Source organism: Mus musculus, chromosome 10, assembly GCF_000001635.26.
Source record: "Mus musculus strain C57BL/6J chromosome 10, GRCm38.p6 C57BL/6J".
NCBI lineage: Eukaryota > Metazoa > Chordata > Mammalia > Rodentia > Muridae > Mus > Mus musculus.
Genome location: NC_000076.6, coordinates 62,399,918 through 62,421,099, shown reverse-complemented (window position 1 = coordinate 62,421,099; position 21,182 = coordinate 62,399,918). Strand labels below are relative to the sequence as shown.

The window sequence follows — 21,182 nt, the reverse complement described above, 5'->3', positions numbered from 1 at the left end:
AGAAACCCATTTGCTTTGACAGCTTTTCATTCTGTCATTTGTTGGACTAGATTCCCAGAACCCCCTCTGCTGACTGCTTGAGGGGTGTAAAGTCCTTTGCAGCCCTGTTTCAGAACTCATTGCTGTTTCTCCCAGCTGGGCGGAGAGGCCAGCCCTAAGGATAATCTTTGAGACTGAAACCTTTAGTTTGCAGTCACTTCATCCCCCCGACTCCGTACAGTGGCTCACCTTTTGTTCTAGCCTGGGATAAGGCTGGAGCATGTTTGTCCACCAGCCCAGGAACAGGTTCAAACAAGGCATTCCAGAGCCTCTGTCAATACCTGGGTTGAGTTCCTCCCCTCACGGTGAAAAGCAAGAAAGTCATGAATCCCCCAAGCCTAATCAAGGGCCCAGCAGGTCTCTTGGGCTTGTGAGTAGACTGGTTTGTAGCCAGTCTGACTCACAGCTTGGAGGACATTCCTCCACAGGCCAAAAACAGCTCGTCTAAAGGCAAAGTGTGTTGTCTGTGTGGTAATTCAGTGGTTCCTGTCCGACGGTTTACACGCTTCCTGCCCCTGGAGTTGTCAAGGTCCTGGGATGCTTGCCTTCCAAGATTATTCATTAGACCCTTGCACTGTGTTTGGAAATCTCAGAATGACAGGAAGTCAAAAAGAAGGCCACTGTCTGACATTCGTTTCCAGTTCAATATATTGATGTATTTGACCTATTGATAAAGCTGGGTTGCACCTGGTCATTGACTCTCAGAGATGGTTCATTCATAAGAACAAGGCAGACGGGGCCTTCAGTGTGTGTGTGTGTGTGTGTGTGTGTGTGTGTGTGTGTGTGTGTGTTCACAGTTTAGTATGTCAACATTGCAAAGTTATGTGTGTGTTTGTGTGTGTGTGTGTGTTCACAGTGTCAACATTGCAAAGTTATGGGGATGTTTACTTGAACACACCTTTAATTTCCCTCAAGTCCCAAGCCCTCTTGTGTGCTCTGTAGGCAGCCTTGCACTCTGCTCCTGGTGTGCTTTTATGATTAGGTTGGCACGAATTCTGCATCAGCTCTGATTGCTTCTGTACATATGTCTCCATCATCTCCGTGATTAACTTTCAATGTCTTCCTCGGAGCACACCAAGTACGTGTGCCCTGTGGCATTCCAGTTTCCCCTCTTGTTGGTTATGAGGGAATGTTCAAAACACTCTTTCCAACCACTAAAATATTACAATATTAAAACAATAATATTCAGGTTCTCCCCTGAAATTGCTTCCTGATTTAACCCAGCATACAAACTGAATTCCCTCGATGGGGAAAAAATTGCTACAACAAACAGTGGCCTATATTTATTATTCTCCCTACTTGGGATAATTTTCTGAGAATAAAATGTCAGAAGTGAAATCAGGAGGTCAAAGTGTGGAAGCTGTTTTATGACTCTGCTCCTAATATGTGTGAGACCTTTGAACTGAGTGATCCTTCAGGTCCCCTCAGGCTCCTTCCGTCTATAACTGAGCAGCCTTGAGCTTCAAGGCTTATCATCTGTCCCTCGAAAGCTTGCCAGGTCTTCTATTCCCATTTGGTTGGAGGACTCTAAGGAAGAGGGCCTGGGCTCCTGCCACTCACGCCCTTGTGCGAGTCCTGCTCACACATGCCTCAAATTACCTGTCTGGATTGAAAATGGTGCTTTTTCAATTTTCTCCCAACATGTCTTAGGCTCCTCCTAACTACTTTGTATCTTTAGGAAGATACAAAAAAATAAAACAACCCCGCCCTACCCCGCCCCCAAGTTGACATTCTTCCCTGACTAATGCTCACCAAAAGAGCAACTCAAGATGCTAACTGATCATTAGTTGGCAGCTTACCGGTGACCCCCCTGCCTGCCCTGACATACACAGTCTGTGGGTGTCTGGAGACGTTCTTTATGCTTAAGCAGTGGCTGAGCAGTGAATCCAGGCTCTGTCTGGGGTCTTTGGCAGGGCAGTAAAGGATCAAGCTGAGTTCCCACATAGTGCATTCCATCTTCCTCTGCCCCAATTACTTGGGTCATGCCCTTTCTACCCAGTTTTCTCCATATGTGCAAGTTTGTGCCAACCAATTAGTCATCAGCTGCTGAGCCGGAAGGCCTAATGAAGCATGACCTGGTTACATCCGATCTTCCCAAATACGCTGAAAGCTCAATTGTCCTCTTTTTGTTGGTGGGCCTCTGATAGTTTTCTGGCCTCTCTTTGTCATCCCCCTTACTCCCCAGTCTCCAGAGTCAGGGGGCCATTTCACCATCTTGGGACTCTTCATTGAATCCTTCTGTCCTCTGGGCCTAGCTGAAGAAGACCTCCCTCTGTAGCCAAGGATGAGCTTGCGCTCCTGATCGATCCTCCTACCTCTACCACGCATGTGCAAGAATCACAGAAATGGGTCACCAGGCCAGGCTCTGTGTGGCTTTAACAATTAGACTTAGTTAGTGAGCCTCTGTCTCAAAAAGCAGAACAAAACATCTGAATTAGGATAACGGCACTACCTCCTTAAACCGTAATAGAGATTTAGAGAAGGACTGCAATTGGAAATCAAATTTCCTGCTAAGCTTCCTAGCAGCCAAAAAGCCAAGGGCAATGGATTGGATGGAAGAAAGCTTCTACAGTAAAGCCAGGCATGGCAACACAAACCTGCAATCCCACTCAGGAGACAGAGGCAGGGGCATCACTAGTTTGAGGTCTACCAGGGCAACTTAGCAAGTTGTGGCTACCCTGGTTTACATGGCTGTGTAGTGCGAAGCAGTCTTAAACAGCAACAAAAACAAAACAAAACCAGACAGAGAAAAGTGTAGGCACCTGAGATTTGAGGTATGGCTAATCTTCACAGCGGAGAGAGAACGGTGCATGGTGAGGGCCAGGAATTGGAGATTAGACACGGAAGCACACTCCCACACACCAACTGAACTGGGGCTTGTGGGGGGGGGGCTACTTCCTCAGTTTGCCCTTCAGAGGAATCAACCTGCGCTATCTCCATCTCCCATTCTGTTCTCCCACCTCCCTGCTGGTGGTGTGCTGGTTAGGAACACATAGAACAAAGCTGTCCCCAGAGCCAGGAGTGCAGCTCCTCTGTAGAACTGGGAGTTCACAGCCTTAGCTGGGAGTGAGGGCAAGCACCTGCAGCAGCAGCCAAGCCTAGCCAAGCCGGCATCTCTTCCAGGTGGACAGGTTCCTGTATCACATGCGGCTCTCGGATGAGACCCTGGTGGACATCATGGCCCGCTTCCAGGCCGAGATGGAGAAAGGCTTGGGGAAGGACACCAACCCCACTGCCTCTGTGAAGATGCTGCCCACATTCGTCAGGGCCATTCCAGATGGCTCAGGTAAGCGGGGCTCAGGCTGACAGAGACGCCCTTCCCTCCATTCCCATACCAGCCCCTTAGCTGATGAGTCACCATCGCTTGCCTCTGTCTTTTTCTAACCTCTCACCTCCCTCTGCCCCAGTCCCACTAACTGAACACTTTTGGGGTCCACATCAGAGACCCTCAGATTTTCTTCTACCCACCACATCCTCATTCCATTTGCAGAGTCCTCTCCCCCCTCCCATTCTTGCACCTTGATTTTTCCAGGTGCAGCCCAGAGATCACCCACTGCCTCTCTCTAGGAAATGTCCCCATACTAGGATAGGGGCTTGTTAGGACACTTGTCACAGTTGTGGGTGACAGTCTCCAGAAGCCAGGGCTTGGTTACCACATTGTTCTGAGCACTTAGCAAATACTAGCCCCTGACACAGGTGTTGAATGAATGGTACGTGGCCTTTAGACTCCAGGCTAGAAACAGTAAGTACTGAGAGGACCTGTGTGGGGAAGTACAATGGCCTAAGTGACCACCCAAGGAATCTGGGCTTCAGGTCCAGCTCCATCACACCTTAGAGACTCCAGGCAGCCATTGGTCTTACTTCTTCATCTGTCAGATGGGGGATGTGGTCCATCCATATGCTGGGCTGGGTATCAAACCCAGGGCCTGGGCCATGCTCTTGGTCATGCTGGATAAGTCCCTATAGCTGAGCCACATTCTCAGCTCCTATGTATTGGGTTACTGTTGCTTTTCTGCTCTTGGGATGGGAGGCAGGAACTCTGAAGGAGTCCACTCAGGCCCAGATGATGGCCCCAACAAGTCTCTGTAGGACCTGGGTTCCATTTTTGCCTGAGCATAAGATCTGCCCATGTGTGGTGGCTCCTACACGTGGTCCCTGGAGACTCTGGTAACATTCCCATAAATACCATGGGTTAACACAGCACACATTCTGCTGTAGTTCACAAAGTCAGAAGTTTGAAATGGGTCTCGCTAGGCTAAACTTAAATTGTCAGCAGGGCTGTATCCCTTCTGGAAACTCTGGAAGCGGTTAAGGGAAGATTGCTTTCTTGCCTTTTCCAGCATCTAGAAGCACCCACGTTCCTTGCCCTGTGCCCTTTTCATCCCCAAGCCAACGGTGTGTCTTCAGAGCTTTCTCCAACTCTGGCCCTCTGCCTCTCTTTTCCAAATCTAAAGGCCCTGTGATAATAACATCAGGCCCACTGAGATAATCTGGGCTAATCTCCCAACGTAAAGGTCAGCTGATTCTGAGTCTGCCTGCGACCTATAACCTTGATTCACCTTTGCCATGTGTCCCAATATAGGCGTATGACCCAGAGATCAGGATGTGAGCCTCTGGGGGAGGGGAGGGGCATTAAGCTTCCATCTAGTATTGCGCCAACTTCAGTTCTGCTAAAGCCATAAGATAAAAAAGAAGAGCTGTTTTGTTTTGTTTTTTCCTTGAGCACACAGTGCCATTGTGGAATGCTAAGGTCTCTCTGGCGTGTGATCCTCCCAGAACATCATGGGGTGACAGCTGTTGCTGTGTCTGACTGTGAAGCAAGAGGTTTCTCCAGTTTCGGGGTGTCAATGCTCAAAGCCTTAGAGCTATTGAAGGAACAAAGACTGAAGCTTAGGGGACCTCCAATTGGATTAACAGGATTCTGGGGACCAATGCTTGGGTCAAAGCAGCAGGGGGAGGCCTGGCATCCTTCCTTGCAGGTGGGTGCTTGTGGGTAATGTATTACCTAGAGGAACATGTGATTTGAAGAGGTGTGACCCTACGGTGAAATCTGGGCACTGCCTCTGACACCAGAAGAGGGTGCTTCGGGGGACTGTGGTCCTTGACAGGTCATCCAGGGCCATCTGACACCTGAGTCATGGGGCGTGTGTGGGGTGGTGAGGAACACCAGGTCTAAGTCCTCCTAACCCGTGCTAGGTGTGGCTCTGAAGCCAGGGAAAGTGACCTTGGGTAGTCTGGTGACTGTGGGGCTGCTTCAGAAAGTTTAGAGATGAGACTCCCTCCCAAATTCTACAGCTTCGTTCTCTTGCATCCAGGACACACACCCGGCATTGTTGACCTCTGATAACCTCTCATTACCTGATACAGTGCCATGCTATTCTTTAGCCACGGGGCCCAGGGTCTCTAATAGATGCCCTCGGCAACCCCTATACCACTTTTCTGCAGTCTGCATCAGTAGAGTATAGTCAGAACATGGCACCCATTTGTAGGTTGTCAGTGGAAGAGGCCAAGGGATGTGCTGTCTCCCCATGAAGACTGGGTCTTCAAGTTTGCCGAATCGAACAACAGACAGAGCCACAGGAGAAAGCGTGCAGCCTCATCAATGTGCCCATGAGCACAGGGGCCATATGCAACATGGGATTCTGGGCCCCTTAGTAAGGAAGCTAACACAGGCCTTTCTTGTCAGGACCAAAGGCCTAAAAGTGAGGGCTTTGTAGCTAGCGTCTGCCTCCTTCTCAGCCACCAGAAAGTACAAGAGTGACACCCATCTCAGATTGTGGTTGTAATGGTATGATTCTTTGTTCTTATATAGCAGGCTCTCTCCCTGACCTCCGTCTCCACCCCTTGGTGGGGGTCAGGGTGAGTCTTAAAGCCCACTGAGCTCACAAAGACCAGGTTGACAGGCCCTAGGGCTACAGAACCTGGGTTTCATCCTTGCTGTGGCAGAAGATGCAAACGCACCAGGGCAGTTCCTAGACATGGTTTCCATGTCCTCCCCTGGGGAATGTGGGTCTCCAGAAATCCCTGTATTTGGCCTCCAGACTCCCGTAGGAGACACTGTACTAGGAAATAGGAAGGGAGTTGAGGTACAGGCCCCAGCAGTGGCTTAGGGAATGTTAGGGTTCAAACCTGGGACGAATGGCTGAGGTGCCATATTAAATGGGCTAGCCACCAGGCTCTCCAGATATTCCTTGGTCCCTACCTGTTTCAGGGCCCTCCTGGCTGGCATACCCAGCCCCCTCTCCTGAACTCTCCAGCCCAGGGGCCTGGGCAGCTCTTTCCTATAGAATCTAACCGTTTTGGTTACCTACCCTCTTTGTGCCTTTGGACCTCCAGGCTGCTGCGTCTGGTTCGCCTCTCTTCTCCTCTCCCTCCCCTGTCCCTCTCCCACACAGCCCGGCTCAGGGTCATGGCCACTCTGGGCTCTCCCCTTATCTACAATAAACCTTCTCCCCTGCCATCCCTAAGAGGAGCCATGCATGGTCTTTTCTTTGCCTTTTTTATTTTATTTTTTCATTCAGGGAATGGAACCCTTGCTCCCCACCTCCGGAGGTTTTTTTTTTCTTTTGTGCATGTTTGTGTGCGTGTTGGTGCACATGTGTGGGAGTGTGGGAGTGTGTGTGAGTGTGGAGGTCAGAGGTTGCCATCAGAGACTTCCTCAATAGCTTCCCCCTGTATTTGTCTCTTCCCTAGTGTTCACTGATTGGCTAGAATGGATGTCTGACAAACCTCAGGGGTCCTCCTCTCATGCACCACAGTGACTGGCTTTTTACATAGGTGCTGGGGATTGAACTCAGGTCCCTAGGCTTGTGCAGCAGTCCCTCACTTTACCAACAGCCCTTTCGGTAGCCCCTGAAGAGGAAGGCCTTTTTATTTTTCCAAATGAGTCTTTTTTTTTTTAAGATTTATTTATCATATGTAAGTACACTGTAGCCATCCTCAGACACACCAGAAGAGGGAATCAGATCTCATTACAGATGGTTGTAAGCCACCATGTGATTGCTGAGATTTGAACTCAGGACCTGCGGAAGAGCAGTCAGTGCTCTTACCTGCTGAGCCATCTCGGCAGCCTCTGCCCCCCCCTCCATTTTCTTAATAATTGTTGTGAAAGATTCTCCTTACCCTGTTCTCTTGTCCTACCTGGGCAGGGCCTTCCCCCCACCCCCACCCCCAGGGTCCAGGAAGTTATTTCTCCAAGATTAGAGTCATACCACGTGAGAGGGATCAGACCACATGGTTTCCATGAAATGACATCTTGAGTCACACTGGCAAGGGAGGTGTTTGCACAGTGATAAGGATGTGACGCTAGACAGAGGGAGGAACTGACTCTAACCAGGTCTCAGTTTGCCACCTAGAATCCCGCAGAGGGGGCAACTCCCGCTGGCTGGAGACCTTTTTCAAAACTCTCCATCAGATTTGCCCTTGCCTTCCTTAAGCCCTATGGCTCAGCCTCACCTTCTGTGACTCAATCCCATCCCCCACTGGCAAACACTCTCCTCTCCACCTGGCTTCTGACTCCCTCTGTGGGGAACTGGAGAGCTCTGGCCTATCATGTGCGACCCCACTCCCATCCCCCACACGACCCCACAAGCTTCCCAAGCACAGCATTTGTCTGATGTAGCACCATGCTTCTGATAAGCTTTTTCAGGGGTTCCCACCTCCTCAGGGAGCTCACACCTCCTCAGGGGGCTCACACCCTGGCATTTGGGCACTGATTATGGAGTAAGGTGCTCCTGTGAATGTTTGCAAGACTTCTCAGAAAAACCAGGGTGAGCGCTTGTCGCTGTGCACGGGTGTGATAAGTGCATAGGATTTTGTGCCTGGATTCCTTGGCCCAGTCATAAACCTTAAGCCACTCCCTCGGGCTCAGTTCAGTGCTAATCTAGGGAGATAATCTCTACTTGCTTCCACTGAAACAAAATTCTGGCTGGGTCTATAAATGATTGACACCTTAGCTGGGGGGGGGGGGGGGATGGCGTGTCCAGGAATGCAGAGTTCCAGGCCTTTCCACTGACTCAGCTGCCAGGTTCTCAGAGAGGTACGTGTGTGTGTGTGTGTGTGTGTGTGTGTGTGTGTGTGTGTGTGTGTGTGTGACAGTTTGCACAGCACTGTTCTGGCCAGCTAAGCATCAGCTTTTAACTCTTGGATTGCCAGAACAGAGAAACTCCGGAGCATAGCCCGGGTGTGTTTGTTGTGTAAAGACTGAGATGGAAGCACACAGATCTCATGGAAATCCTACAGCAGGGACCTCTGTGTGCTCAGCTTTGGGGGAACTGGGCCTGGGAACCTCCTCCCCGTGTCCTCCGCGTTTGCTGTCTGCTAGAGATGTTTCTTGGGCATCACCTCTCGTGGCTCACTAACAGCAATAGACTGTCCAGCTGCCCCTCAATGTACAGGAGACTGAGGTTGCCATGGTGTGACATCAGACCCTGCTACTGGGGTTTGCAGGCATGGGATTTCTCATGCCTGGCCTATGAGACCACCCTGCAGGCACAGATAGTTCTTTATAAACACGTCTAGTGTTAGGAGGTGAACTTCCCATACATGTGACAGACACCAAAGGCACTGGTGAGGGTCCTGCATAGGTGTCATGGCGTGTGGTGCCTCCCCCACACATGCATCATTCTGTGTCTCTTTTTGTAGCATCCTTCTTGGGCTTTTGGATGCAGGACCATCTGCTCCTGGTGGAGAGACTGTGCGCCCTTACCCCTAAATTAAGCAACCATGTGGTCCCTGCTGCCCACTGGGGCTTGTGGGAGGCTGGCTTCTCTTCGCTGCGCCTCTCTCTCCCCCCCCCTCTCTCTCATGCCCTTATGTGAGTTTTCCCAGTGGTTGGTGCAACAGCTTTCTTCCTAGACAGCATCTGGGTATAGTCTCTGCTCTTAAGGCTCATTCTCAGAGCCCAGCCCCACCCCGCCCCGTCCTGCTCACAAAATGGGGTCACATGTGCCTTTTCCCAATGAGCTTGCTCATTCTCTCCAGCATGACCGAGTGGAGCAGAATCAGGCAGACTTGGGCTCACATCCCAGCTCTGCCAGCTCCTGTGTAGAGCAGACTGAAGACCATATCCCCAACCCTCAGGCTAGTGGGCTGGTGACACTAATCCGCAGGGGGTTGGGACCTTGGACAGCGCTTGCTGTATGTCAGGCTTTTTACCATACCTAGGAGAATCTCCACAGAATGGTGACTATTTTCATTTCTCATAGAAAACGGGGAATTCCTTTCCCTGGATCTCGGAGGATCCAAGTTTCGGGTCTTGAAGGTGCAAGTCTCCCAAGAGGGCCAGCAAAATGTTCAGATGGAGAGCCAGTTCTACCCAATGCCCAATGAAATCACCCGTGGGAATGGCACGGAGGTACTGGCAGGAGGGGAAGACCTGGGTACCAGCCACGAGAGGCGGCACCTAAGCCTTGTGCCTGTGTTCTCTCTGGCAGCTTTTTGACTACGTAGCCGACTGCCTGGCAGATTTCATGAAGACCAAAAATCTGACACATAAGAAGCTGCCTCTGGGCTTCACCTTTTCTTTTCCCTGCAGACAGAATAAGTTGGAGGAGGTAAGGCAAGGGATGGGGGAGGGAGAGGGGCGGGAGCAGGTGCATTCATGCATGAAATTCTGGTCTGTCGGTCTTTCTGCTTTCTGCTAATGTGAGACAGAACGGGGTGATGTGGGCCCTTGGTTTCTGTGCTTAACGGAACATACAGAGCATGAAAGGATGGATGGGCACTTTAGGTGGTTCTCATGAAGGCTTACTGGGCCCTAAGTGCACATCTCAAGGTTGCCCAGAGATGCAGTGCTGGCCTCAGAGTCACAGATATCCCCTGCCTCTGCCTCCTGGCACCTAAAGGCCATTTCATTTCCTCTGTCGATTGTTGCCTGAGCCTATGAAGGCAGAAGTGACCTGCAGTGGCCTCACGGTGGCAGTGTGGCACAAAACCCAACTGTGGCTCTGACCATGGGTCTAAGTTGTGCGATGTGTCCGATTGGAGCTCCTGGAGTATGTTCCTGTGTGTTCCTTCATTCATAACTTAGGGGACTAGAAGAGGGGTGTCTGGGGAGTTTGTGGGCTTGGACTTAGCTGCTCCTGACCGGGTGGATGGACTTGGGCAAGTCTGTTAATCTTCACGTTCTCTTCTCATCTGGAACAAAAGCCTGTAATTCCTTGTGAATTCAGACGAGAAATGCCATTTGTAAGAAATGATCGTTCATTCAACCTGAGAACCATTTATCCAAGTTGAAATTAAGTTCTCCAGGAAGTCCCTATAAGGTAGCACCGAGCTAGTTCTGGGGGACCTACAACTTGTGCATTCTATACACCCCGAAGTACCCTACCCCAGGGTGTGAACGGAGGGGACAGAGGGGTCATTCTCTCATCAGTTCCCTGTGCAGCTGGAGGTGGGGCAGGGGGAGTGTGCAAGTGTGCGTGTGGGTTCTATTATACGAATCAAAAGCTCTTGGCTCCCGTGTGCTGTGAGTCAGAGTTCTGTCTCTTCAGCATTTGTGCTTCTGGTGACTGAGATAAAATATGTAAAGAAAGGGGAGGTATTTCTGTCCCTAATTTATTCACCCAAGGCAACATTAAAAAATTTTTCTTTGCAAAAGATGGAATCAACCCAAATGTCTCCCAGCGGATGAGCAGATTAAGAAAGGGCACCTCTGTACAGTGGAATATTACTCAGCCATCAAAAGGAAGCCATTCTGTCATTTGTGGGAATGTGTGGGAATATTAAACTCAGTGAAATAACTCAGGCACAGGGAACAAGTTACACGTCTCTCATTTTGTTGTTGTTGGTTTTGTTTTGCTTTCTCAAGACAGGGTTTCTCTGTGTTGTAGCCCTGGCTATCCTGGAATTCACTCTGTAGACCAGGCTGGCTCACAGACACCCACCTGCCTCTGCCTCATGAGTCTTAACTTGTTTTGGAAATCTAGATAAGTCTCATTTAAAAAAAATCCCATAGCTGTGTGTAGTGTTTGTGCGGGTTGATTGGATTATGCACTGAACCTGCCTAGCATACCCCTTAAATTATTATGTATCAATTAGAAACAAAATCAAACCCCAAAGAATCAGAGTGATTGAACAGAGAGAGGAGAGCCCGTGGGGCTCAGAGCCAGGGCTGTCTGCCTGCCGCGGCATAGCCTGAACACCTCCAGGCACTGACCAAAAGCACCCTCACAGGGTGTTCTGCTTTCGTGGACCAAGAAGTTCAAGGCCCGGGGAGTTCAGGACACAGACGTGGTGAACCGCCTGGCCACTGCCATGAAGAAGCACAAGGTAAGGGGTTCACCTTGGTGTGAGGCCTCCTAGTCCTCTACCCTTGGGCTTGGGGGGTCCTTGTAGTGCATCCCCCTGGAAGGAGAACTTGGCGGGGTCCCCTTTGTAGTGAAGAGGAGCGCTGGCCTTCTGGAGAACCACAAGAGGCAGGCAACCTTTTATGCCTGGGTCCCCAGGCACCACAACCTGCCCTTGTTGGAAGGTTGGACTTGAGCTGTGGCTGTGTTTAAGCCCCGCCTTGCCTCCTCTTTAGGCTGGGGTGTAGTGGTGAAGTCACATGCACATGCTTTGGGGACAAGTCCTAGTTACCAGCCAGCCAACCAACCAACCAGCCAACCAACGAACACACAGGTCCCAAAGAACCAAAGAACACTGTTCATAGCTCTCTACTTAGCTTTCTACGCTTGCTTTTTTGAGAATATTTTACAATCATTTTTATAGCAGCAAAAGTAAGAGAGAAAGAGAGAGAGAAAATCTCAACCCCTTAAAAGCTGAACTGCTTGTTGCATGATAGGAAGAGGAGCTATTCTTACCGTTCTTAGCCGAGCTGGTGAATGAGCCTCTAGGAAAGGGGCTGGTGTACCACGTGGAGCTATGATCCCCTAACCCCAAAGGAAGACTTTGATGTGTCACCTTCCAATCCTTTCTTCTCACCTTAAAGCAGTCAGTCCTTCAGGTCTGAGGGAACTGTGATGGCAGCGTCCGGACAGAATAACCCACGTAGAAGAGACAGGTTTTAGTTGAGATGGGTTTTGCCATGCTTGCTGCCTGGCAGGGCCCCGTGACCCAGGACTGACATGTTTTCTCTTAGAAATAACCATCATTTCCATGACAGATCTGTTTTCCATTATCTCCCCCCCCCCCCGGGGGTAGATGCCAGGGCTGCCCGTATAGTCCCCTTCACAGCAGTCATTCCCTCAGCGCAGAAGCACAAGCTTCCCCTCCTACCCTGGGCTTTGAACCTTCACAAAATCTGTTTCTTGCAGGCAGTGTTTAGCGTGTTCACTGTTTGGGGGTGGGGTAGAGAGAATATGACTTCCCTCCACTGATACCCTTGAGGCCTTCTGTTCACCAGGACCTGGACGTGGACATCCTGGCTTTGGTTAACGACACTGTGGGGACCATGATGACTTGTGCTTATGATGATCCCAACTGTGAAGTCGGCGTTATCATCGGTAACTCAGTGGACTTGGGGTGGGGGGCAGTGAGATTGGGGCTGAGTTTGAGTAAAATATATATAAATATGAAGGGTGCTGCCATTTTTCTGCAGAGCAACACGGGGAGATGCGAAGCCTGCATCTATATCATCCTCCCTCCTTCCATCCTCCCTTCCTCTCTCTGTCTATCCATCCTCCCTCCCTCCATCCTCCCTTCCTCTCTCTATCCATCCTCCTTCCCTCTGTCCACTCATCCTCCCTCCCTCTATTCTCCTTCACTCTATCTCTCCTCCCTTCTTCCATTCTCCTTCCTTCCCTCTGTCTATCCATCCTCCCTCCCTCCCTCCCTCCACTCTCCCTCCCTCCCTCCCTCCACTCTCCCTCCCTCCCTCCCTCCTTCAATGAATTCATCTTCCCTTTCTCCCTCCCTCCTCCCTCCCTCTGTCCATCCATTCTCCCTCCATCTTCCTTCTCTCCTGTTGTAAAAAAAACAAAACAAAACAAAAAAAAAACTTAATAAATCCTGGTGTGGGGTTCCTTCCCACCTTAATTATTTGTGTTCCCAGATGAAAGACACATACAGCCTTTATATTTTAATCTGCCTTGTGCAGCATAGCAGTTGGGCAGCTGCCTGCTCTCCATGCTGTTAGAATCTACTTTCACATCGGTAACCCCAAATTATCACTTATTATTTGCTATGTTCCATCTGGGCTGCTCTTAATTCAATCGGGCAGCCCTCTGAGCCCTGTTCTCTTGGCCCTTAGACCATGGCTGCTCTGCTTGCTTCTCTAGCCCATTGCTGCTCTCCCTTCCTCCTTTTCTTCTGAAGTCCTTGGAATCTAAGACGCACTCCCCATATCTCTTCTCCCCAGCTATTGGCTGCTGGCATCTTTATTTACCAATCAGAATTAACTGGGGACAGGGTCCCTCAGGCTACATGCAAACTCCAAATCTTAAAGCCCAACACTTAACATTACAATAAACAGTAAAAGACAAAACCTCAACACACCTTCCTTGCATCCATCTTCCCCCTCCCTCCTCCCTTCCTCTGCCCTCCATCCTCTCTCTCTCCTCATCTCCATCCCCTGCCTCCTCCTTCCCTCCCTTGTCTCTTCATGCCGTGATGTGCTGGGTCTGTGCTCAGTGCTGGCTCACAGTGAATCTCCTTGGACCCTCCTGTGTATGTTGAGAAGGGCAATGGAAGCTGGACATACAACTCCCATCTGTAATCTCGGCCCTCATGGATTGGAGGCAGTAAGATGGCTCTAACTTTGATGCCAGCCTGGGCTACTTAGGGAGTTTCAGGCTAGCCTGGGCTTAAGACTGAGCTCCTATCTCAGTTGGACTGCAACTGTGAGACTGATCCCCAGGACAGGGGTAGACGTAGACAACCTGTCCAGAGGCCACTGAACTGTCGGCAAAGGCACAAAGGGGCCTGAGACATGAAAGTTAGAGGCTGCAGGTGTCCAGCTGGGGATCCCGGGAAAAGGCAGTTGGAGGCTCAGACATTCAAGTAATATTTGAGACAGGGTTTTATCTGTAGACCAGACTGTCCTTGAATTCACCATCCTCCTGTCTGGATTACAGGTGTCTGTGTGTGTGTGTGTGGGGGGGGGTGCATGCTAGTGTGTGCCACCATTTCTGGATCCTAGGCTGTTCCCAGATAGCCCATTTCTACCTCCCATTCCTCTGCCAGGGCTAGGGCACTTCTGATTTTCTAAAAGGGGTTCCTTGGCCTGGTTTTCCTAAGGGGTCTGACCACCCAAGCAGCTTGAAGCTCCTAACGATTCCAGGACCCCCACTTCACCCTGGGACAGGCACATGCCAGTCATGGTATCACCTGCTGTTGTCTCTCTGTCTGTCTTGGTTACTGTGTCTGAGACCACAGATTGGGTTTTTAAGCCTGAACATTGTCCCACACTTGTCTGCAAAGTTTTTTTTCCAAATATCAAATTAGAGTCTATTTTTAAAACATATCTCATTTTTTTTTTCTTATCGGCATTTAAAATGCCCAGCCCAGGGTACCAGCCAGGGAAGGAGACGTTAAATGAACAGAGGGATGAGAATTCAGAGCCGCTTTGCTGAGGCGCACGATTTCTCTTGCTTCAGGCACAGAATCTATGGGGTTTTGTTTTTGTTTCTTTAATTTTTCAGAGCTTTGCAAACACTCAGCTCATTCTACTTTTAAAATATTTTCACAATCCCCAGAAGGGTCCAAAAAGGCGTGCCCACTTGCAGCCATCCCTTAGCACTTGCCTGGAAGGCTTTCATACTCACTCAGCGTCAGTGTCTGGCTTTCTTAGCGGATACTTACCAACAAGGACCTCTGCTGAGAACCACTGATGGCAGCCATGAGCCAATGGGTGAATGGTGTCAGTGGCCGGAGACATGGCCCAGCCCTTAAGAGCCTGGAGATGACTTGAGTTCCATTCCCAGCATGCACGCTGGGTGGCTTACACTACCTGTAACTCCAGTTTCAGGGGACGTGACGCCCTATTCTGGATTCCACAGCTACCTGTCCTCACATATGCCCATACCCTCCCCTATAACTGAAAGAGAAATGTAAAGAACAGTTTTCGTGTCAGATAGAGAGGACTGAGGGAGTGTAGAGAAAGCATAAAGAAGCACTCTGACGGTTAGTTAGTTTGATTGATTGATTGATTGATTGATTGATATTTTTAAATTTATAAGGTTAGCTCACTCCCTCTTCCCTGGTATTCTTTTATAGTATTGATGCATACTCACAAGGGATAGATTCACAATTGACAACACTCATAGCTGCACACCGTCATGAGCTGAGGTGTGTGGGTACCACACGTGGACCTCCCCTGTGAGCCTCGTTGCCCAGGAGCTCAGGCTTGCCTGAGCCAGCTGCGGCTGCTGCGGTGGCAGCAGTGGTGGTGGCAGAGGGAAAACACCCTGCCACTCTGCCTGCCTTTCTCAGTACCTGGGTACTGAGTTCTCCCCGTTTCCCCAGCCAGGCCCCCTTTCCTCTTTGACCGTTCTCTCCGGTCCGCTCTCTAGGAACAGGCACCAACGCGTGTTACATGGAGGACATGAGCAACATCGACCTCGTGGAAGGGGACGAGGGAAGGATGTGTATCAACACGGAGTGGGGGGCCTTTGGGGACGATGGGGCTTTGGAGGACATCCGCACCGAGTTTGACAGAGAGCTGGACCTGGGCTCGCTCAACCCCGGGAAGCAGCTGTGAGTGCTCCTTTGCTAGCATCCGGGTATCAGCACCTGGCAGTCCCTGCTCACTCAGGCTCACTCTGTGCCCGGGAAGGTCAGTCCCCGCAGCGAGTCTGTCCCGCTAGATCCTAACCACAGTTCTCATGCAGTCCATAGTTCTGGGGTATGTGTGCGCGTCCAAGGCTCGCATCGATAAGGCTGCGAACCAAATGCCCTGCTTCTGCTGTCTTGGAGTGTGTAAAGAGTGGGCACAGAGGAAAGCCAGGCACAGAAAGCGCAGGAGTCTGCCTGGGGCTTCCTGTGTGTGCTTCCTGGGGCTTCCCAGCCACCCGACATCCTCAGAAGTCTCATCTCACAACAGCCTGTGTCTGATGTTCGGCCACGCCCCTGCGGAACAGCTGCCCTGGAGCCTGCTGCAGCTCTTTGCCTAGCGTACTGAGTTTCTTCCAGGCTCTCTGCACAGCTGGCTTTGCTATTCTTTCGACAGGCGCTGCCTTCCGCACCCTTTGCAGCTCATTGTGTTTGTCCTAACTGGGCCTGGACCCCGCACATAACCTCCTTCCCTGTAACTATGAGCTGTTACAAGCCAGGGCAGTGTTGGTCTATGGTTTCCATTTATCTCTGCTTCACTCAAAAGAATTTCCACTGAAATCGAGCCTGAATTTCATTTTCTTGCCTTCTGTGTCTTCAATGTTTAAGATAATTATTTTTGAAAAAAAAAAGGGCTTTTATTTGTGTGTATGCGTGTGTACACATGTGTACACGTGCATACATGGAGGTGCTCACAGAGGCCAGAAGATGGCATTGGACTGGCCCTCTCCCCAGAGCTGGAGTTACCAGTGTTTGTGACCTCTCTGATGTGGGTGCTGGGAACTGAATTCAGGTCCTTTGGAAGAGCAATAAATGCTCTTAACGGCTGAGCCATCTCTCCAGCCCCAATGGTCTAAGAGTCATTTTGGATTTGGTTTTGGTTTTGGTTTTTTATTGCAATGTGTAAGTCTGTTTAGAACAGATAGTTCTGGAAATTGTATCTTCCGATATTTGAAGACTAAAAATTATATTATTGTTCAGCCTAGGAAACAATTAGTCTGGTGTAGAGGCTCAGAGGTGAGGGCCATCTCCTGGGGTCTTCCATCCGTGTCATGGTGGGCCTTCTCTGGGGTCTCCGAGCTTCATGTCAGCCCTCCATTACTATAACAGATGCCTGAGCTAGTGGGCTTGAGGGTTTACCTGGCTCACATTTGGGAAGTTCCTCGCCTACATACTCCAAGAGGAAAAGCATGACATTTGGTTCACAGCCTTATGACCAACTGGCTTCATGGCTTTTGGGCCTGTGGCCATGTAACATGTTATGGTGGATGTATGTGGCAGAGGAAAATCATTTACCTCATGGTTGGGTGTGGCATAGAGAGAGGGCTGGGGTCCCACTTCCCTCTTCATGAATATGTCCCTAATGGTGGGTAGGCTTTTACGGGGCCTACCTCCTAAAGGTGCCACCACCTCCCAAATATAGGCCAAGAAGCAGGCCTTTGACAAAGGCCTTCAGTGGACACTCCAGACTGAAAACTTAGAATCAAGTTCTCTGAGACAGAACCTCAATGTGGAGGTTAGAAGCACCCAGGTCTTTGCTCTGGTGTCACATGGTGGTCGAGGGAGCTTAGAAAATACAAATCCGAAACACTGTGTTTCCTCATGACAGAAGTAGGAATGGCTCCTCCGCCCAATGGCGTTTGGTAGCTCATGCTGCTTAGCCTCGGGTGTCGCTTACACCGACCCGTTCATCCCATCACAGGTTCGAGAAGATGATCAGCGGGCTGTACATGGGGGAGCTGGTCAGGCTTATCTTGCTGAAGATGGCCAAAGTTGGTCTCCTGTTTGGGGGTGCAAAATCCTCTGCTCTCCATACAAAGGGCAAGATCGAAACACAGCACGTGGCTGCCATGGAGATGTAAGCTGCTGGGGTGTCCGTCCTCTTGCCTCTGTGGAGGGCTGGGTTGTCCCTCCTTCTTGACTCTGTGGAGGGTGGGGGTGTTTTACCTTGCCTCTGTGGAGGGCTGGGGTGTTTTGCCTTGCCTCTGTGGAGGGCTGGGGTGTTTGCCTTGCCTCTGTGGAGGGCTGGGGTGTCTCCTGCTGCCCTGACTGTGGAGGGCTGGGGTTGGTGGCCACAGTGCCGTGTACTTAGGTGATGGAGCAACAGTAGGGACCAGACCTTCCTCCCTCACAGGGAGTTTCAGTCCTGGGCTTGGCTTCAGACAAGCTAGAAGTCTCTGCTGTGGCTCAGTGTCACACCCTTGTGGGTCACTAACCAGGGACTGCACAAGTAGGTGTCAGAAAGCCACCTACTTGTCATGTTTTCCTGCCTTCTTCCTCCTTTGAATGGCACTAGTAATAATTTTGGGGTCACAGATCCCTTGGGGAATTTGAGTCAAGTCCTGGATACTTATCCCAAATTACACATTTGTGTATAGTTTTGCTGATGATATGGTTAGGCTGTTGTACCCTGTATGGTGCAGAGTCCCTGAGCCCTACTGTAGAAACTGAATCTTTTCCATTGGCTTCTGGAATGGCTGCCTTCAGATCTGCTGACTCGAGTCTTTACACCCAAAGCCCCACAATGGCATGATGAAGGAGCTTAGCTTTATCAGGCCAGGAACCTGCTCCTAGGCGTGGAACCCCTAGCCCTGCCCTGAGCTTTGCAGTCAGTCTAACATGCAGAGTCCATATCTACACAAGCTTGGCAGGGATGAACTGAGTGACAGGAGACCATGAGGTGCTTAAAAGCCTGGGCTCTAATATGTAACTGCCGGAGTCCAAACCGAGGTTTCAGGTCTGCGGAGCTTTGTGTGTGGAGAACAAGCCACTCACCCTCTGCCTCAGCCCTCTCACTTGCACCCTCTTCTAAGAGGTCCTTCCCTCGGGATTCTTTTTGTTTGTTTGTTTGTTTTTTTGTTTTTTTTGAGACAGGGTTTCTTTATAGCTCTGGCTGTCCTGGAACTCACTTTGTAGACCAGGCTGGCCTCGAACTCAGAATCCACCTGCCTCTGCTTCCTGAGTGCTGGGATTAAAGGCGTGTACCACCATGCCCGGCTCATTTATTTATTTTTTTTAAGATTTATTTATTTATTATATGTAAGTACACTGTAACTGTCCTCAGACACTCCAGAAGAGGGTGCCAGATCTCATTACGGATGGTTGTGAGCCACCATGTGGTTGTGGGATTTGAACTCAGGACCTTCGGAAGAGCAGTCAGTGCTCTTAACTGCTGAGCCATCTCTCCAGTCCCTCCCTCGGGATTCTTGTGGGGATCGGATGAGTTGACTTGCATGGCAGAGCCTTAGCAGGTACCTGCTGTGCGGTGGCACGTGGTAGTGGCTCTATTCAGTGCTGATGCTGTCTTTGGCACACAACCCCAAGGGCACACATCCCAGGAGGATACCCACAGCATGGAGAAGTGTGAGCCTCTCATTCTTGTCTCTGGCTAGGAGTAAAGAAGGCCTGGCCAACACTCGAGAGATCCTGGTGGATTTGGGCCTGGAGCCCTCTGAGTCAGACTGCATCGCTGTCCAGCACGTGTGCACCATCGTCTCTTTTCGCTCAGCCAATCTCTGCGCAGCGGCTCTGGCAACCATCCTGACTCGACTCCGAGAGAACAAGAAGCTGGCCCGGCTCCGCACCACAGTGGGCATGGATGGAACTCTCTACAAAACACACCCTCAGTAAGTGCCACCCGCCAACCCGTATCCCAACGTGGGTCGTCCCTGGAGCTGAGCCCCGGTGCTCCCTCGGGTCTGTGTTACATATCTGTGCAGTTGGAGTCATCTAGTTCTAAGATTCCAAGGGAAGAGTGAGCCAAGTGTGCGTTTACACAGCTGGCCGGGTGCTCTGGGGAATCACTCACAGAGAGACGGGGCTGTTAGCTGGGTATGGTGGTGCAGACCAGTAATTACAGAACTCAGAGGGGCTGACCAGCAGCAGGTTCTCTGTCACGGATGGAGGGCAGAGCAATGGAGATTTCCACTGTAAAGGGGCAGGAAGAATGCCATCTTGAGGTCAGTATGGACTATGCAGCAAGACCTATCTAAAAAAAAAATCTGTTAAAACTATTGCCTAATTAGAAAGACTGTCTGTCTATCTGTCTATCTATCTATCTATCTATCTATCTATCTATCTATCTATCTATCTATCTATCCACTCATCCATCCATCCATCCATCCATCCATCCATCCATCCATCCATCCATCTATCTATCTATCTATCTATCTATCTATCTATCTATCTATCTATCCATCCATCCACCCATCCATCCATCCACCTACCCATCCATCCACCCACCTTCTCTTCCCTCCCTCCATCCATCCACCCACCTTCCTTGCATGCATTGGTGTGTTCATTCATTCATCTCTCATGTGTCTGTCTGTCCTTCTGCCTGCCTATCTGTCTATTTATGTGTGTTCCTACCTTTCCATCTGTCATCTTCCTAACCATCTTTCTCTCCACTATCTAGGTAATACCCATGGCATAGCAATACTGAAAAGTCAGAGATACCCCACTATTGATGGTGAAAATCACTGATGGCAGAGGTCGCCAGATCCCACTAGGATGGCATAGGGAAATGAAAATTCTTTCAAGGGATTCATAGTGAAAGACTCATTAGCTATTGGAGACTACACTGGCGTGTGCACTCTAGAAGGGACTGAGAGAATAAATCCTTTGCCACAGACAAAGGCGACATCTACCACCACATTGGTCCTTCATGCCCTCTCAGCACTTCCCTTAGCTTCCAAAGTATCCTTTCAACTGTCTTAGTTTGTCATCGTTCATCTGCCACTATCCAACAAGCAGGGTCCCCCGGGACCCACCACCCACTAGCCCTGTGTCCATTCCCACTGGGCAGACCCAGCTGAAAAGACTGCTCACTATCTGACTGTCACCTCTACCTCCAGGTACCCCAAACGCCTACACAAGGTGGTGAGGAGACTGGTCCCAAACTGTGATGTCCGCTTCCTCCTGTCAGAGAGTGGAAGCACCAAGGGGGCCGCCATGGTGACCGCAGTGGCCTCTCGGGTACAGGCCCAGCGCAAGCAGATCGACAAGGTGCTGGCTTTGTTCCAGTTGACCCGAGAGCAACTCCTGGGTGTGCGGGACAAGATGCGGGCTGAACTAGAGTACGGGCTGAAGAAAAAGACCCACTCTCTGGCTACCGTGAAGATGCTTCCCACCTATGTCTATGGGATGCCGGATGGCACAGGTGGGTTGGGTTGGTATAGGCACCTGCTCTATGGGGTGTGCAGGGCTCCTGTCTACACTCTGCAAATGCAGAGACTGTTACAGCCTTGGATGAGGAAAGGGGAAGTTGGAGGAGTCTGCATGACTTGGTTAAAATGTGTGCGTGTATCTGTGTCTCTGTGTGTGTTTGTGTGTGTATATGTGTGTATGTCTGTATCTGTTTGTGTATGTGTGTATGTCTGTGTCTGTGTGTGTATCTATGTATCTGTGTCTATTTGTGTATGTATATGTATGTC

The 21,182-nt window shown here is 50.3% G+C and overlaps 1 protein-coding gene across 4 annotated transcripts in view; it reads left to right on the top strand.

Moving 5' to 3' along the window:
• The window catches only part of Hkdc1 (hexokinase domain containing 1), a 40,575-nt gene that overhangs the window by 2,612 nt on the left and 16,781 nt on the right, over window positions 1–21,182 (top strand). For 3 of the 4 annotated variants that reach the window (NM_145419.1, XM_011243397.3, XM_006513473.4), the window contains exons 2-10: window positions 3,163–3,325; window positions 9,246–9,394; window positions 9,474–9,593; window positions 11,215–11,310; window positions 12,386–12,485; window positions 15,492–15,675; window positions 17,453–17,608; window positions 19,143–19,376; window positions 20,604–20,908. In NM_145419.1, coding sequence (NP_663394.1) covers window positions 3,163–3,325; window positions 9,246–9,394; window positions 9,474–9,593; window positions 11,215–11,310; window positions 12,386–12,485; window positions 15,492–15,675; window positions 17,453–17,608; window positions 19,143–19,376; window positions 20,604–20,908 — 1,507 coding nt within the window. Of the gene's footprint in view, window positions 1–3,162; window positions 3,326–9,245; window positions 9,395–9,473; window positions 9,594–11,214; window positions 11,311–12,385; window positions 12,486–15,491; window positions 15,755–17,452; window positions 17,609–19,142; window positions 19,377–20,603; window positions 20,909–21,182 lie in introns of those variants that run through there. The other variant, XM_011243398.3, reaches the window with a different exon arrangement.